The sequence below is a fragment of the Oryzias latipes genome, chromosome 7, assembly GCF_053564925.1.
Source record: "Oryzias latipes strain Hd-rR chromosome 7, Olatipes_Hd-rR_3.1".
In the NCBI taxonomy this organism is placed as follows: Eukaryota; Metazoa; Chordata; class Actinopteri; order Beloniformes; family Adrianichthyidae; genus Oryzias; species Oryzias latipes.
In genome coordinates, this window is record NC_136243.1 from 35530528 (window position 1) to 35549792 (window position 19265).

The window sequence follows — 19265 nt, forward strand, 5'->3', positions numbered from 1 at the left end:
TTTCTGGGTCATGGGTTGCTGGAGCCTATCCTACTGTTGGGTGAAGGCAGGGTTCCCCTGGACACGTCGCCTGTCTACTGTAGGACCACACAAGAGCGCCAAACACTAAACCAACGTTTATATCTTTATTTATTTTTACTTGGATAGCTGTCATAAGTTAAAGGGTGGGTTGGGAGGGGGGGGGGGGGGGTGATATATTTTTGCTACTACGCGCTTTTATGCTTAAATTGCTTGAACCCCATCTCCCCATCCGAGTTTCTTTTGTCTCCCGGCCTACATTCTGCAGCCACACTGACTGCATCTAGAGGCCGTGCCCACACAGCCACAGCCGGGGGGGGGGGGGGGGGGGGGGGCAGCCTCTTTTCATTTCCTCCCGTCTGCCGGGGCGTCACAGCCTCCCGGCCACAGCTGGAAGATGAATGCGGCTGCACCGCTCCACTCTGTCATGGTGTCCAAGACGGCTTCCATGGCATTGAGACTCCCGGGCTTCCTCTCTCCAGCGGGAAGCCCGGCGTAACCTTGCAGGCAGAGAAATCAGCTAAATTCTGAAAGATTTCTGGGAGATTTCAAATCTCTCGTTGGTTGGAACTGGGAGGTCAGGTGGTACTTATGCTGTTACCAAGAGGAGAACTCGATGAGCGAGTGAGCGAAAACTTGAATTCTTCCAGGGCTTTCAGGAATCGGTTTGGACATTTGCACGCCCACATGCATGACTGAACACAGACTTCTCTTGAGCCTGGTTGGTCTGAGCAGACTTGGGTAACTCCATCTTGCAGGTCTCGTTTGCACACGAGAGACAGCAACACCTGCCTACTGTGACTCGCTGTTCTCATGGAAACGCATCAAAGCGGCTCAGGAGGAAAAAAACAGCCTGAGGTTCCTCGCCGCTGCTGCCAGGAGAACGGCGGGATGAGCGCCGTCACGCCGCTGGACGTTTGCTGCTGCTGTTCAGCGGCTCAACTCTCTGAACACACGGGCTGGTTTCACTGAGCTCCAAAACCTCTCTAAGTGGTGTGTAGGTATTCTCCTTCCCATGGCGAGTTTTCCTCCTGTGATGAAACCGGGCCTGACACTTCTGAGAGCCGGGAGCCCGAGAAGTTCAGAACCAAGATTAAAGCAGCGGCGCCTGTGGGCCTGCAGACGGTGATTACAACAGCCCCCATTAGCAGCAGCCTTGATGGAAATCCAAAGAGGCATTTCTCTGTGGGGAGGAGGATGCGGCCACAGCTGCCTGCTAGACATACGGCGGTAAATGCTCACGGCCTGAGAGGAAGCGATGGCGGGGCGAATGCAGCAGCAGCAGCTACTGTCTGCTGTCACAACAGCGGCTCCACAGCCATCTGGACCGGTTCTGAATCCAGACTGAGCTCTCAGGCACCTGCAGCCGCTCCATCAGCAGCTCAAACCGTGAGGTGGACCTTCACTTTCAGACGGGAAGGAAACCAGCTTCAGCTCTGAGCTTCAGTCCAGCTTCAGTCCAGCTGACATGAAGCTGCTTTGCCTCCAGACGGCCTCTATCTGCTGATTCAACAGTCCTCAGGACGCGGACCGCACAAGGCAAAGCTCACATCCCACAATCCCACTGCAAAAACACACAACAAAACCCTCCACTGAGCCGCTTGTTTTCATGCAACTGTGAAGTGGGAGTCGAAGCTCTGACTTCCTGACTGAAGCCCTTTGAGAACAAAGCCACTGGAACAAAGTATAATGTCCTCTGATGGATAGGTGACTTTAAATCCTCTGGCCTACTATCAGATGGATTCAACGACTGTCCGTCTTCTCTGCCCCGCCCCCTAACCTTTCTTTTGTTATTTTTTTAGAAACGATCAGGGGAGAGGAAACAATATCTGTTTGAACAAGGCTGGCCAAACTCTTTAAAGGATAAACATCTAAAGGTCAGACTGAGATTTTAGGATCCGGTTTGTTTCAGCATCTTTGGCTGCTAAACAGCTTCTCTGGTGGAAGGTCTGAATTCTGGTCCAGACACAGGATGAGGTCCGATCTGTGAGTGAATGAACACCGCGTGACGTCTGCTGGTTCCCCTCACCACCAACTTCCTGTTTTTCTGCTCTTCCTTGACCTCCCTCGCCCTGCAGAACTCTCTGGCGCTGGTTTGCTGGTAAGAACCGAAACCACATTTTACCGTTTTGGGTCTCACCTGTGGACCGGTTCCCCAAGACCTGAGACCTTCTGCAAATTAAAAAACATTATTCTTGCAGCTTTTAATAATGTCTTTAGGTGTTTCACATATCTGAATTATTTGACTTGGTCGTATTTTCAAATCTTGATAAAATGTAATTTTATAATAGTTTTTTCTTGTAGATTTACGAGAAAAAAGTCATAGATTAACGAGGAAGTTTTCCGTTTATCGGAGCCTAGCGTGAAGATGAAATATGTGGAGCCTTTTGTGAAGCTTTATGTCAGAATAGGTTTCAATAACAAAAAACTTCTGAACTTTTTGGCTCAAAATCAAATTATTGTCAGTGGAGCCGTCTTTCCGGGTTTCGATGTCGGTAAAGCGGAGTGTCATCTGTAAAATAAGGAGCTCAGAGACACGTTTGGGTGTAGAGGACCACTGCAGCCTTTATTCTCCTTGTCATTCACATCACCTGAAGTTCATCTGTCACCTTACGTCATGAACCTGTCATCCCAACACCAATGTGGAAGTAAACAGTGTTCCATACGCCCCCTACTCTAGATGAAATGTCCTGTTTCAACATAAAACAATAAAGATGAATAAATAGTCTGTTATATTAGCATTAGAACGTTGAAAATGCCAGAAAGTGCTCCTCCTCCTCAGACAGAAGCATCACACAGATGTAGAGATCTGGTCTTTTATGGAGGAAGAAAGGACTGAAGTGGACATCTGCAGGGACACCGACGTCTTCATCAACGGCTGCAGAGATCCCGCAAACCACCCATCAATAAATAAAACATTAATAAACTGTAAATCAAACAAATGAGCTTCCAAACATTTGGAACGTTATCAGTAAACATTCAGCTGACCTGTAGAGTTTAGTCGGTCTGCTCTGCTGCTGCGCGGCGTTCACCTGCTGCTCTGATGCTCACCTCCAAGTTTTTTTCTCATAAATCTACGATTTAAAAATTTGTTATTTTACGGGTCCTAAAACTCTGTCGTACTTTACCACGTTGCATTTCATTCTTTTTGTTTCTCTTTCATTTTTAATGCTTTTATGGTTTTTGTGCCTTTTTTTACATTTTAGTGCACTCCCCACGTTTGAAACCCTTTGTGTTGTAAATATTTACGTGAAAAATCCAGTTAAAGAGGAAGTTGACTGATTCAGTCACTGCCTGAATCTTTTGTTTGTGCTTTTATTGTTTAGTTCAGATTTCTGCGTTTGGGTTTGGAAAACAGCGAGGCCGTCATTTGTCACCTTTCTGAGGAGGTCTTCACAAAGTCTCGTTGCTTTTGCAGGAACAACAGATCATCAGAACCTCCTCCTTCAGCGTCTTTGTCTCTTGTCGTCTTCACAAACAGGAGACCTTCAGAATCCTGGCAGCTCTGTCCTCCACTGTGACTCTGACGTACATTTAGCAGATCTGCAGCGTTTGACGCTGAGCGGTAGCAGAACTTCCTGCATGCCTCAGGAAGTTGTGTGCTGGCTTAAAAACGTTTGCACAAGTCTGTTAACCTGCTTTGTCTTTGTTTTCTGATGGGATGTATGACCAACGGAGCGGTACGCTCACAGGAAGTGGGATCTAGTCGTGACAAACCATCACTGCATGAGATAAAGACCTCGCTTAGTTGTAGAGTTAGATAAGTTAATTCTCTCTGAGAGTTCCGGTTCATCACCTGTCCATCCTGGGGGAGGATCCCTCCTTCATGTGGACACCCCTGAGGTTTCTTCTTTTTTTCAGAATCTGTTTTTTTGTTTTTGTTTTTCATCACTGAGAAGGGTCTAGTTTAGCTTAGTCTGCTTAGTTTAACAATCAGCTGTTGTATTTTAAAACTGACTTCATGTTTTGCACAATTAGTGAAGCTCATTGATATATGTGCTGTAATATTGTACATGGATTGAATCGAATAAAAGATTCAGTCAGTTGTCGGTTGCGTGTCTGAAGGAGCTCTGCAGCGGCTCTGCTCGATCTAGTGTGCAATATTCACTAATGGCTGCATCCTTCAGCACCGCGGAGCAGACACTACACTTCAGGAGTCTCCTCCAGTCGTGCTTCGCTGCTCCGTGCATCCACCCACTGAACTGCGGATCATATGTGCATGCACATGTCTGACTCACTCATCTCATGATGTCACGTCTCTGCTCAGAGCGGGAAGAACGGCTCTCCTGTCGGTCCTGGAAGCACGCCGGCTCTCGTGCCACGAGGACCTCTGACTGGATGAGCTGCACCAGAGGCTCTCATGATGAGAAGAGGAGGAGTTTCTGACAGACGGAGGAAAAGATCACGCAGGGGTCAGTGATTTGTCTTAGCTAATAAAGTTTACATGGTTTGAATATAAAATCCTACAGTAAATGGTTTTATTGTTGGCAGTAAATCTAAAACAACACATGATGCAGTTTCTTCAAAAGAAATGATTTTCCTCAGCCCCAACCACAGCCCATTATGACATTCATCCATCCATCCATCTATTCATCCATCCATCTATTCATCCATCCATCCATTCATTCATTCATCCATTCATTCATCCATCTATTCATCCATCCATCTATTCATCCATCCATCTATTCATCCATCCATCCATTCATTCATTCATCCATTCATTCATCCATCTATTCATCCATCCATCCATCCATCCATCCATCTATTCATCCATCCATCCATCCATCCATCTATTCATCCATCCACTCATCCATCAATAGGGTTGCTGGAGCCTATCCCAGCTACTGTTGGGTGATACACCCTGAAGAAATCTCTGTTCTATTGCAGGATAACACACTCGCACGCACACACACCCACACCCCCACCCACCCACCGACCCACCCACCCACCCACCCACCCACACACACACACACACCCACACCCACACCCACACACATATACACACACATACACACACATATACATACATACATAGGGTCAGTTACCAATGAACCTTTGAAGCTGATTTCTGGACTTTGGGAGGAAACCAGAGGGCTATTTTGTACATTAACCCTGAAAGAGCAGAGTATTGACCAGGTTTTTGTTTCCTTAAAGGTCTGCTGGATGTTTTGATCAGAGTGGGTTTGTGTGAATCCACAGATTTCTGCTGGACTGACCACCTGTAGTTGTAGATTTAGACAATAAACCGGAACAGAAATCCGCTTTTCTTCCAGGTCTGAACATCCTTTCAGAGGACTTTGTTTCAGTAAAGAGATTCTCTGGTTTAACTTTATCCTTCAGTCGATTTATCATAACTCTTGCTTCCACAATGAGAGGAAATGTCAAAATTGAAGTATAAAATTTGGTTTATTGCTCTGTCAGATAAATGCATCTAGACATTAAAGAAAAACACAATTATAAACAACAAACCACAACAAGAATCAAGTTTCTCATGCACGAGGGAGAGGAGCAAATGTGTTGGAAAAGGTCCACCACGTTTCTCTTCTCAATGTCTGCCTCTCCCTGTGCTGCTTTTATTAAGAACACAAGTGGGAGGTAACAATTCAAGACAAAGACAAAAAGTTCATTAGGGGGTGTCGTCAAATGACCCTTTTGGTTGGATTCTAACTTCAAACAGTATCCCTTATCAGCTCAGGACAGTGTGTCGTAAACCCCTCATCCTGGGTGGGGGATGAGAAGCAGATGAACAAACACACAACTGTTTTCAGAAGAGGTAAAAAGGTCAATCTGAGTTAACATTTAAACATACATTTAACCAAATACATTTAAGCAATGATAATAATAAAACAAATTCCTTCACATACTCCCTCCTTTTTATCATTGATAAATGTCAAAATCTCACATCCAATATCACATCTCTTTTCAGTTTTCTGTGACACATTCATTTTCATAAATCTTTCAATTTACACTCAAATGAGAAGTTATTTTTTTTTTTCAAGTCATTTCAGTTTCAAAATCATTACAGTCATCTTGTTCTCCCTTTAATAACAAGTTGTATTCTTGACTCATAAGAACATTTTGTAGTCAACCATTCACTGCTCTGGAAATCATAGATTGAATACAAGGAAGAATGCACATAGTGAACACACAACATATGATCAGTACCATAAGAATAGGTGTCACTATTTTTAACAAAAGTTGCCACCAGGAACCAAAAGCAAACCAGGAGAAGAAATCCCAAGATTGGGGTTTCCTGTCATCCTGCATTGCCTGCTGAACCTTTTCAAGTTGATGTAATGCTTCAGTGACGCTGGGACCTTCATCGGTGTTGTCAGGAATAAATGCACAACAGGTATCATTTAACATTTTACAAACACCTCCCTCCTGAGCAACCAATAAGTCCAAAACCAATCTGTTCTGTAGAACCATAAGTCTCATGCTTGACATTTCTTCACTATAGCCTTTAAATGCTTTAATTGTAGCGTTCAAAAATAAACCTAATCATTAATCAATGGTCTCAATTCTGAGAGCGTTTGTAGCATTTCCCACTCAGAGAAACAATGCCATAGTTACCTTTTCCCCAGTATTCCAGTGTTTATGGTCTCCAGGAACATGTGATCCCCAAATGGAATCATGTGGCTTGACATCAACAAGGTTACGTCTGTGACGCAGGTGAGGCTCATGGACTGCAGAAACTATGAAAGTGTGAACTGTGACCTTTACAGAAGCACAAATCCCACTCCAGTCTCTAGGCAGACTGAGGTAGAGGGCCTGCCCACATAACCAAAACATTTGATCAACCACATAAGTACCATTGTTACCTGGAATTAAATCTGGATTAGATCCAACACAACGTCCTCTGGGGCAGAGAACTGCATAACCATGGGAAACTCTGTCATTGATTATCTGGACTGTGAAGGGAACAAGAAGTTCATGACACATCTTCGTCGGCAAAGTTCCTAAAAACTCTGTGCCATTTTTAGTTACGCAATGTGGAAACACAGTTCCTGGTTCCACACTAGCATATGGAGCTAATGATTTTGTCAATTTCCGTTTTTTAAACTGATACAAACTCTTGCAACTCGGTCTTACAAGAGTACCATTTGAAGTGGTGACGGCTCCAGTACTAATATACCCTCTGGTACTATATTCAATAACACAGTCGCTCTTCCACTCAGAAAATTGCTTTGCCTGTAAATTAGGATGTAGGGATGAAGCTTCAATTAGAGAACAACATAGCAATCAGATCTATTCCTTTCTTTAGCCAGTAACATAACATACCTATACCAAGAATTTGTCATATACAGGTGAGTTATGTTCATTTTTGGACTATTCAAAACATCATGTTCATCAATACTCAGCCATCGTCGAGAAATGTTTAGTCTTTCCTCGCTGGTGATTCTTCTTGTAGGTGGATAACGATTCCAAAAGAATCAAATCCATGTGGTTGCTCCTGCTGAGAGTAGCAGGAACAGTAAACAAAATAAACTGTCTCTTAGCCCAGTTGGACACGCCATGGTGGATATGTACCTATCTTCGGGAGGGAGAGGTTACTAGCACATCACCTCCTTAAGTCCTCTAACAGTGTAGGATCCGTGTAGTGCAAAAGAAATCTGGTGTGCTTTCTTCCCTAAGACTAGGTGGATCTCTCGGCTTCGCTGACGTTGAGACAAGCAGCTTCTATACGGCTGCCTCCCTTTGTAGTCAGACTTCCCCACCTAGCAGTTGGAATTAGCCTCACCCAGATGCTTTTTCTTGCAGTGTGACAGGTGGATCCAAGACGTCCTTTCAGCAATCTTTACAGCTGTTGGTGTAGTCAGCAGGACTTGGAATGGCCCTTCCCACCGTGGGCTGGATCAACACTTCCTTTTTATGGCCTTCACAAACACCCAGTCACCAACCTGCACTGGTGAAGTGTCCTGTGGAGATAAAAAGGAATCTGGCACTTGATTTGTCCTTTGCACATCTTTAGTGGTAAACATTTTTCTCAAATAATCCACTAAATTTGCATCATCATCTGGAGAATGTTGCTGTGTAGGATCAAGGTCTGGTAACCTATAAGAACGTCCATACAACATTTCAAAAGGCGTTAAAGGTTGACCTGCAGTCAGGCCACTGTTTGTCTCTTCCATGCATTTCTTTAACTTTGATTTGATAGTGCTATTAGTTCTCTTAACTAATCCTGCACTCTGTGGGTGATAACTACAATGTCTGTTTAGATTAATACAAAGATGTTAAGCCATTTTGTCTATCACTTGATTTACAAAATGTGTACCATTATCACTCCTTATCACTTGTGGTATGCCAAAAGTTGGGATTATTCTTTTACAAATACCTTTAGCTACTGTAATAGCATCTTGTGTTGCACATGGAAAAATTTCAACCCATTTGGAAAATGCATCAATAATTACTAAACAATATTTCAATCCTTTGCTTTTATTCAATTCAATAAAATCCATATGGATTGTATGGAAAAGAAAAGTTGGTTCAGGAAATTTTCCTCTCTTAGGTCTAACATTGCCTTGGGGATTATGACGCATACATGTTACACATTGTTTACAAAAAAAATTTTATAGAGTTTATAGAGCATAAATCCATAAGTTGTTTAATATTTCTCTAATAAATTCATCCTCCCCCCTGTTGAATCATGGCAAAGCCCATGACTCAAAATTGCTGCCCATTTGTACATAGATTTTGGTAAAATAGGTTTTCCTTCTGTGCTGACATAAAGACTTTGTTCTAACTTTGCTCCTTTTTCAACCATAAATCTTTTTCTTGTTGTGGTGCGCTGTGTTGCATTTCTTTTAAAACATCAGCGGGTGCATCTGCAGTCACATTCTCATTTGTGCATATTTCTACATCTTTTGTCGCAGCTTGCTTTTCTGTTGCATCTGCAAAGGCATTCCCTTTAGAATTATGATCTGTTCTTCGTGTGTGTCCCTCACATTTACATATTGCCACTTTAGATGGTAACATTACAGCAGTTAATAATTCTTTCAGTAAGTCTACATGTGTTACTGGTTTTCCTGTTGACGTTTTAAACCCTCTGTTCTTCCACTGTTGACAAAACAAATACACTGTAGCAAACGCATATTGGCTATCAGTATAGATCGTAACTGGCTTATCTTTAAACAGTTTGCATGCTTCAGTTAAAGCTGTCAACTCTGCTGATTGTGCTGAGGAATTTCCAGGCAGGGGTCCTGCCTTCAAAACCTTATCTTGAGCTACAACAGCAAAACCCACTTTGTTTCTGCCTGTTTCATCTTTCTTTGCTGACCCATCAACAAAAACTATTTCTCCTTCAGTGAGATCTAAAAATTCATCACAAATTGGTTGAATTTCTAGTTCTGATTCATCTTTTATCTTGTCATTTCTTTTACCATCTAATCAATCTGATTTCTTCCTTTCAGGACAATCTCTCTCTCCCAATGATCTCTCTGTCCACAAATCCAACATCCATCATCAACTTGCTCTGACCCTCTGTTGCTACTTCCTCTAGACCTTCTTCTAAAATTTTCTTTAAAATTTCCTTTTCCACGACCACGATCTCTTCCTCTCTTCACATTCCTTCCAAAAAACACATCACTACTTTCCTCCTGCCAAAATGTAACTACACTTTGATTCCTAAATTTCTTTCTATTCACCATCACTTTTTCTGCATGAACAGCAAAATTCCTAAACTGTTGTAGTGCTCCTGTTGGTAGATCAACGTAAAGTTTCCTTATCTAGTCTGCAATCTCTGGTCTCATAGCTTGCAGTAAAGCTTGTTTCAGCTGCTGTCTATAGGGACCATCATCATTATCATCATCTCTGAGTCCACTATTAGCTTTAAAACTTATTCAAATCTGACTCTAAAATCAGACACTAACTCTCCATCTTTTTGGTTATTTTAACCAATCTTTCCATAATCAGGTCTCATTGGAAACGCTTCTCTAATTCTTTGTCCTAAAAGTGTAAGACTTTGAATTAACTCTTAGACTGTTATGCGGAAAAGGTCTGGGTGGATCGTCATCATTCATAGGATTCCTTTTTCCCTTTACTTTTGCCCAGTCTGCTTTCATAGCAGTCATACATGCTTGCTGACATTCAATGCCATTCAGAAGATAAACTTTCTGAACTTCCATCATTTGCCCGTGAGAGATAACTCCCCTCACTGCCTTCCTAACATCCTCTAATGTCCAGGTCCTAAACACAAGAAGTGTAGGCCTCTGGCCATCTTCTCCAGCTCTGGGATTGGGCACTTCAATGATTGGAAATGTCTCTGCAACTTTAGATGACTCTCCAGCTTCTTCCAAACCAACCCCCATAGTTTTTTCTCCATTCAAGTTTTTTTTTTTTCCCTTTTCCTCCTAACATTATTTTTCCTTTTTCTGGTTTATTTAAATCAGTCAGTGGTGGGTAAAAACCCGTCAACAGAGGAGCATTTGTCCCCTGGTAGGGAGGAGGTGAGAAATCAGCTGGTTTCTGCTCTCCCCCCCTTTCATCCTGCTCCTGCTCGGTCTGCAGCCTGCTGCAGCCTGCTGTTGCAGGGGTCTGAGTCTCACATCTGATTTATCTCTAGTTTTACTTTTCTGAATGCCATTCTTTATTTTTCATTGCTTCATTTAAGCACAATTTTGCACAAATTAATTCATTTTTTTGTTTCTTTTTTAATTTTGTTTTTAATTTGTAACCTTTTAACTAATTCAGTACATTCCCCTTAAAATTGTAGTTTTATCCCATTTTACCAAGAATGTAGTTGAACCTGGATGAGCTCTTTCCATATATTTTTAATCGCATGTTAATTCAACTTTTTTATTTGAATTCCCCCATGTTTTAAATTTTTTTTTTATTTACGTTAGTCACAGAGTGTGATCAGAACCAACAGAGAATTTCTCTCAGGACCGAATTTCACTCCCCGTGCAACAAGCTTCTAGGTCAGACCTATTGTCTGATCCGGTCACACTTTTAGGGTCCTCCCAGGAGCAAAACCCGTTTTAGACTCTGGGTTCTTTTCACCTAAAACCTAATGAGATGAAATCTTGTTCTACTTCAGCAAGCAGCCTTGTGTTAACACCGCAAGGTTTCCAGCTGCCCACTGTTTCGAACAAGTTCACTCCATTTACACATGCACTCACATTCACACCACAAAAAAAACTTTTTTATTTTATTTTTGTTGTTATTCTAGGCCTTTTAGGGACTTGAACCCTCTTACGCGTTTTAGGCTGCAGGACTCGAACCTACACCTTTATTCAGAATTCTGGACTTTTCCGGGACTCCAAACCCACACGTGTTTTAGGCAACAGGACTTGAACCTGTCCCTCAGAATTCTGGGCCACTTTGGGGACTTGAACCCCTGAAAAAGCGCTTTACTTGCCTTGTCATTGTGGTTTGACTGGTTAACGAATAATGTCAATCCGGACCCAGGGATCAGACCAGTCGATTGGCCGGCGTAGAATTCACTACGACGGACTTTCCTCCGGAGACCTAGTCTCACGGGCTGTGCACAGACTTCAATCGGCATGGTCCTCCCCCAAGGACGCAGATATGTTGTCATCCGGCTCGAAGGACCAAAGAATGTCAGATAAATGCATCTAGACATTAAAGAAAAACACAATTATAAACAACAAACCACAACAAGAATCAAGTTTCTCATGCACGAGGGAGAGGAGCAAATGTGTTGGAAAAGGTCCACCACGTTTCTCTTCTCAAAGGTCTGCCTCTCCCTGTGCTGCTTTTATTAAGAACACAAGTGGGAGGTAACAATTCAAGACAAAGACAAAAAGTTCATTAGGGGGTGTCGTCAAATGACCCTTTTGGTTGGATTCTAACTTCAAACAGTATCCCTTATCAGCTCAGGACAGTGTGTCGTAAACCCCTCATCCTGGGTGGGGGATGAGAAGCAGATGAACAAACACACAACTGTTTTCAGAAGAGGTAAAAAGGTCAATCTGAGTTAACATTTAAACATACATTTAACCAAATACATTTAAGCAATGATAATAATAAAACAAATTCCTTCACATGCTCCAAAATTGCGTCCTAATTAAGGCTTAGTCATCAGTGGTTTTCAGTTTTCCACAGTAACAGAATCTTTTCAGGCAGAAATGTTCTGAACTGAGTCGGATCTTCATCCAACATCATCCAGCAGAGAGGCGGAGCAGCGTCTTCTCCTCTCCATGGGTGGTGCTCAGCAAAATGTTGGAGAAGTTTTCACCTAGGAGGATTTAATTAGCACTTTGAATGAGCAACATCTCAGCCGTTTCTCTCTGTCCTTTGTAATCAGTTCTGGCCCATTAATGAGAGGATGAGTATCGACTGGCAGAGCGCGCTGCTGATAATTGAATGTGTAGAGGCCATTAAACATTCCTAATCAAAAATAAACACTCCAAAGCCATGACGCCTGCAGAGCAATAAGCAGCAACAACAGCGGAGGCTTTTTTTTTATCAAACCTGGAAGAAGAAGAGGAAGAAGAGGAAGTATCCACGCCTTCCTTCCTGTTTTCCTTCTTTTTATTTGGTTCATTGGTGCAAACACTTCTGTTCTGAAGAGAATAACAGATTTTCTGCAGGTATCTTTCCATATTGACGTTTCCAGGTAAATATATCCGTCTGAAGAGCTTTGAGGGGACAGACGGAGACGGAAGTGTCCTCAGAGACTCCTCCACATGCAAACAGCTCAGTAAATCACAGTCTAAGCAGGGAAGTGTTGGAAGTCGCACCCTATCGATCCGTTCTCACTCTTCTACTACTCAGATGGAGTCAAAGGGTCAATAGTTCCTGTTAGTGCTGCAGACATTGACTTCCTCACTAAACTCGCTCCACATGAGGAAATAAATGCTTTTATTTTGACGTGAAGTTTTCAAAGAATGACACAAAGAAAACTCTGGCAACGGAATAATCCAATAAATAAACCTAAAGAAATAAATGAATGCAGCAAAACGGAGACACGACGGACGATCTAAAGCCGAACGATGAGACTCCAACAGAAGCAGCTGAGAGGATTGGATATGATCAAAACCAGAATCAAACTAGACCAACCTGGTGGGGGCTCTTCTGATGCCCCCTTTCCTTTTTCAGCTGACTCAAAGACAGAGGTTAGAACATCAGCTCCTTTGAAGAAAAGCTGTAAGAGGAGAAACCCGTCAGTGTGATCACATGCAGGCAGACTATTGCTTTATTCTTCTTCTAAAATGTTTGTTTTTCATGATGTCCTATGTTTCACACAAAAACGCAGCAGCGGCAGCAGAGATGCTCATCATGACGTCACAGAGCAGAACCCCGAAGCTGTGGATCATTGTCCTCCACCAAAAGGGCCGGTGTGGGAGATCTGTTTGTTTCACTCCAACTGTTGCCGTTGTTCCTTCAAGGTCTTCTGCTCCTTCAAAAAAAAAGAAAAAAACGACCCACGTTGCTTTTCTGCAGCAGCTTGTCAACACGAGTCCCAGTCCAGTGGAGCAGAAAAAGGGTCCAGTCTGTGTCCCATCTGACCTACATGGTGTTCATGAGGAGATGAAGGAAAGACACGCTTGCAGGAACCAAGCAGGCGTCCGTGGGGGGGATGGAGGGATTTCTGAGCTGCGGTGACCATCTGGAGGTCACTCTCCAGGATCTGGTTCCTCGGGGCAAGAAGGCTCCAGAGTTTCCCAAAGTCTGATCGACTGGAAGCCGTTGGTCTCTGCAGGAACTCTGCTAACCGTGACATTGATTGTAATTAGTGTCCTATTTTTATGTTCTCATTAAACAGTTGGATAGAAGCTCACAGCTCAGGAAGAAAATGATGAGATGATTTCTATCAAGTCCCGTCTGAACGTCAGCTCAACAAAACAAGACTGTTGTCTTGTTTGTTCCTTAAAGAGAATTAGAAACATGTAAGACGTATAGAAGTTTAAAAAAATCAACATTTGAAACTATGTTTTTACAGATGGCAGGAAGAAAAAGTGAATGAAGAATCTGGTTTCATGAGTTCTTCATGGTCGAGACTGAAAGTTCTCCAATAGAATGAACCCTTGTTCTATCCTAGACACTTTAACATTGGGAGTTGGGTCATCTAGACCCACTCGACAGTGCTCTGAACCTTTCTTCTTCAATGATTTGTGATCTTCACTGGTGTCCATGGATTACATGAAATCTTTCCACCTTTATCCACCTTTGTCATGGTAGGGAGAACACCTCAATGGAAGGGGGGGTCATCTGGACCCCATAGGATAGCACAAGGCTTAAGAGAGATTTAGCTGCAGGTTAACTGCTAAAGGTGAGTTTTAAATGTACTTTTCTTGAACAGCAAAACTGTTTTTTAAACGACTGAACAAAAAACAAGGACATCTCAACAGTTTTTAAGCTGGTGAATATTCTAGCCTTACCAAAGAGAACCAGAAATCTCCTCATCAAGACTCAGAATTCCTACATTTTCTGTGATTCACACAGAAACCTCAGGTTCTCATTTAGCCTCCAGTCCGTCGTAGTTTCGTTTCTCATTTCCAGCTCTTTCTGAGACGTGCACACCTGCTGGAGACGGCTTGCAGATGTGATTGAAAAACCTGAGACAACTCTGAGAATATTTGACGGATGATTCTTCGTCACATTTCTCCAACACTTTCCCAAACTTCAGCTGCTGCAGAACGGAAGAAAGCCGAGAGAAATGTACACAAAAAGAGCTTTTTGTGAAACCTCTGTGATGCAGTTTGTGGTTTTCAGTCCTGTAAGAATCCACTCTGTCACTTCATCAAACATGATTGCAATGGACTAAAATTAAAAATGGAGTCAGCCTGATGCAACCCTTTTTCAAACCGTTTTAGATTTGGGTGAAACCAACCAAACGGATCAGCCTTCAATTTGTGAACTATAAGAGACAAAGAGTAAAAGTTTAACTTGGATCTGAGCTGTGGGAGAAGGTCTGAAATATCTGCAGAGGAACTAAAGGGAGTCATGATGGATGTCTTTAACAAACCGATAACCAGCAGGGAGGAATTCTCACCTCTGCTAACCATCTGGGTAAACCCCGCCTTCACCCAACGGTGGCTCCAGCAACCGTCCATTTATGGATGAAACTTCCCCACGGTTTAAAGTCCAAGTCCGATCATCATTTAATCTCTTTTCAAAGTGTTCTCCACGATCTTTTAATTAGATCTAAAACTTTTTTAGTCAAAATCTAAAATCCTGTCTTGTTTCTACATAGTTTCTGCAGAGCGGCAGGAGTTCATCAGAAATTCACCTCTGAGTTGTAGGCAGGACTGTTGGCGTGAAAGTATCCCTACGCTGATATCCTTTCAACCATTTGTTTACACCTCTCTTCCTCTAGCTTACAGCCTTTTACAACGCAAAACAAAAAAAACAGCCACAGTTTTAATATTCAAGGATTTTTTATTTGTCTTCCATCATCATCAAAAATGCTAGAAGAACAAGTTAAAAACACTAAAAACAGCATCTTTGCTGGAGCTCAAACTTCAGGATAACCACAGAGTCACACATCTTAAAAAGAGCTGCATTGACCTTTGTTATACAGTGTTAGGGGCTCAGTAGATAGAGCCGCTATCTGCTGATCGGAGCGTTGGCTGTTCGGTTCTCGGTCTGCATGTCGATACGTCCTTGGAAAGTTGCCTGTGTGTGTGTGTCAAATAGGCACTTTGTTGGCCAATGAAAGAACAAAGTGTAATAAAGTATAAGGAGTGCAGTGAATGTGTTTGGATGGATACATGTGACTTCTGGTACAAAAGGAACTGATTATATAAGTGATGTTTTTACCCATAAGACACATCGAAAGAGCAGAAACAAAACTGAAACGTGTTTTTATCCTCAGGGAGAAGTTCTTTGTAGTTTCTGTAGATGTGTATCCCTTGTGCTATCCTAGGCACTTTATCATTGGGAGTTGGGTCATCTAGACCCACTAGACAGTGCTCTGAACCTTTTTTCTTCAATGATTTGTGATCTTCACTGGTGTCCATGGATTACATGAAATCTTTCCACCTTTATCCACCTTTGTCATGGTAGGGAGAACATGTCAATGGAAGGGGGGGTCATCTGGACCCCATAGGATAGCACAAGGGTTAATATTTCACCTATTTGTCTGTAGTAGTCCGTCCAGTACAGCGGTTGCCCTGGACAGGCTTGACTATTTTCACCTGCAGACGTCCACCTGTAAGGCTGGCTGTTCAATGAAACCTTTCTCTAGTCAGACTTTCAAACTTGTAAAAAAAAATACAGCTTTAAATTTTAAAGACTGCTGCTGTTGGTGGCCACATCTGGTTAACCCCCCCCCCCCCCCCCCCCCCCCCCCCAGCCCCTTCAGGCTCAATGTCAAGCAGGGAGGCTTTGGGATGACTCGACTGTGGATTTGAACCCCTGACCTACCATTGTCAGGGCGGCAGCTCTACCACTGACCAGGTGTGATGAGATTATTAATCATATTCTGCTGAGAAAAGAAAACAGAAAATTAGGAACAAATCTCTTCCTGACCTTCAGAGAAACATTTGATGACCAGTTCAACCAGAACTCACAACAAATTATCACAACAATAAAAAAACAGAAAATGAAAAAAGACTCAGAAGCAGCAATGAAATGTTTGTATTTTAGTACAAGTATTGATGAAGAAGATAAAATAGGTAAAAACCAAAACAGAGATGAGTTTGAAGTTAGGCGTAAGATCAGACAAGGACGTGTGAGACGGCGGTCAGGAGAACCAATGATCGTCTACGGCGCTAAAACAATGAGAAACCAAACGACCAGAGAACGAAGAACCTAAACCAGATAGAAACCTGATTCTGTGCCTTCATCTGTACCAGAGAACTGAAGCCAATGTGGACCCCCCCCCCCCCCCCCCCCCACAATAAATAATGGCTTATTTCCACCTTCAACCTCATGAGGTCAATTCCGCTGCCATTGTTTTGGGAAGCGGGAAAACAAAGAAAATGGGAAAAACAAGATCAGAATTTAAAAATCTGTTTCCTTTGTTCTCTTTTTTAAACCTGACAAACCGTCATTTGTTTCTTCTATAAGTGTGGGATAAATGAATTAGTGCATTTATTAAATGTAATGTTTTTCCAAGTAAAAGTCATGTAAACTACATTTCTTTAACATTTAAATGTGATTTTGGTTTTTCAATTCTTATTTAAACATTTGGATTCTGGACATTGATGCTTGAAAATAAACCAGTAAGGAAGTTATTCACGTTTTACACCATAGTGTGAATAATTAATTCAACTGCTGCAGAGGGCCCCATGTTATTGTTCACCTGGGGCCCCCAAACTGCTAAGTCCGCCCCTGCCCAGCGAGTACTTCCTCAGTCCAGTTCTCAGATACAGTCAATGATTCGTGCACAAAAGAATCAGATGAATGACTTCGTTACATGTTTGATGCCTGAATTACCAGCGCTGCCAGGCACTGATGGATTGTGATTAATTACCCAGCAGCCCCAGCGGGGACATCAGTCAGAAAACGTGCTCCCAGCCTTCATCGGCTGCAGACACAGCAGAGCCCCCCCCTGCAGCTCCTCCACCCTTCTCCACCTTTCAGCCCTGCAGCTGCATTGTTCCTCTGCAGCCTTTGCAGGGAGGAAGACTCCTAACTCTTCATCGGATCCAGGCTGGTGTGACAGCTCTGGGCCTGAGCTCAGACCATGACAGACGTTCAGTGAAAGCTCAGCGGGGAGGCCTCCACCTGCTGGGGGGGGGGGGGGGGGGGGGGGGGGGGGTCTATTCCCATGTCATGTGTTCCCTTTAATGTCTCTGCATGGGGTGTGTGGGATGGGGGGGGTTGATGGTCTTTAAGTGGAGCCTAATGGTTCTATTAGGATGGCCTTGCACCCCCCCCCCCCCCCATGTGTCTGAGAGGTGACCCCCCCCCCCCCCCCGTAAGATCTAAATTATTGTCCTTCAGAAGGATGTGAGGCTGCTCCTCCTCTCTGCTCCACAGGTGGACACCTTAGATGCTCACCTGTGAGGGAGGTGGCAGCTGGAGGGGGGGGGGGGTGCTCTGCGGTTTGGGTTTTCATGTTAGGGGAAGAATGAAAACAGCATGTCTGAGCGGGAAAGCAGGCGTTCTCTCCTCCTCCTCCCCCTCCTCCTCTCTCCTCTCCTGCATGCAGATGGAGCAGCTCGTGACAGAGGAAGCGTGGATGAACCCACAGCTCTGACTTCAGCTGGACTCCGGCCCACGGAGGCTGCGGGTTTTCTGAGTTTTCTGCGGGATCAAACAAGCGACGCGCGCCTCCAACTTCCCCGTGCGTGTCATCCTGGAGGAGCGCGTGACATTCTTCCGCGGCGCGTGCGTCCGTGGCCACATCTGTGACGCATTTGCAGGCGCAGAAGCAGCGGCGGATTTTCTGGAGTGTCCGGCTGCCCGACAAGTTCCCGCGCTGTTTGGCATGCCGGTCACGCGCTCCCGGTCCACTCGCTCGGCTCTGCGTGGCTCAGAAGAAGTTCCTCGGAGCGCAGCGCAGAGGAGCGGCAGCGGAAGTGACCGCGGCTGAATTTCCCGCCGGCATCCGCAGCCTCTGACCGCCGCTCCTCCCGGATCTCCTCCGTCATTGAAATTCCGCTCCTGAGCGCGCAGCGGCGGAAACTTGGCGGGAGCTCCCGACATTTCGCGCTGCGCCCGGATGGATGTGCAGCTCGCGAGGGGGCTGTGAGGCGCGAAGAGGGACACTGCAGCCCCCGACCAGTTAGAAAAGCGACATGGATTCTTCCAGTACGCGCTGGATTAAGCAGCTGCTGGACATCTGAAGGGCGCGAGAGTTGAAAGTTTGGATAATCTGCGGGCGGAAGGATGCAGGCGGGAGCCAAGACGCTCTCCGCAGGTGGAGGTGCGTCACTCTGCTGCCTGCTTCTCCTCTGGCTCATCTACTCCCATCTGCTCAGAGAGGGTAAGCGCGCTCTCTGCTATGCTTCGCTTTGGCAGCAGCAGAAAGTCTCTGGGGCTGATTGGTATGCAGCTGCACAGTTTGGAGCAGACCTGACTAACACCCCCCCCCCCCCCCCCCCCCCGACAGTCATTGAAATGGCTTTTGCGGGTCTTGCAGGGATCCCGGCTCAGCAGAAGTCTAATTTTAGTGACCCTGCTGGCCCCTGAGGCTTTCTCTCAAATTGACTTGATATCTCAGAGGTAAAGTGTTTAGAGGAAAAAAAACACTTTTATTGTGCATGACAGTGTTTCCCTGCACCCAGGAGTCTGACTCCAAACTGTTTCTGTGCTGGAAAAGTGGTAGTTTCAACCCTCATCTGAAGGTGTGCATGTTACCGTGGTGATAAGGATGTGGTTCCTCCATCATCCGT

General features: G+C 44.2%; 1 protein-coding gene across 3 annotated transcripts in view; it reads left to right on the top strand.

The window, feature by feature from the left end:
• Positions 1-1707: 1707 nt before the first annotated feature.
• The window catches only part of tafa5l (TAFA chemokine like family member 5, like), a 73012-nt gene continuing 55454 nt past the window's right edge, over positions 1708-19265 (top strand). Inside the window, exons 1-2 of one of the 3 annotated variants that reach the window (XM_078949692.1) lie at positions 1708-2119; positions 4286-4430. In XM_078949692.1, the coding sequence (XP_078805818.1) occupies positions 4379-4430 (52 nt within the window). In that variant the 5' untranslated portion in view covers positions 1708-2119; positions 4286-4378. Of the gene's footprint in view, positions 2120-4285; positions 4431-17987; positions 18857-19265 lie in introns of those variants that run through there. The other 2 variants (XM_078949691.1, XM_004070228.5) reach the window with 2 other exon arrangements.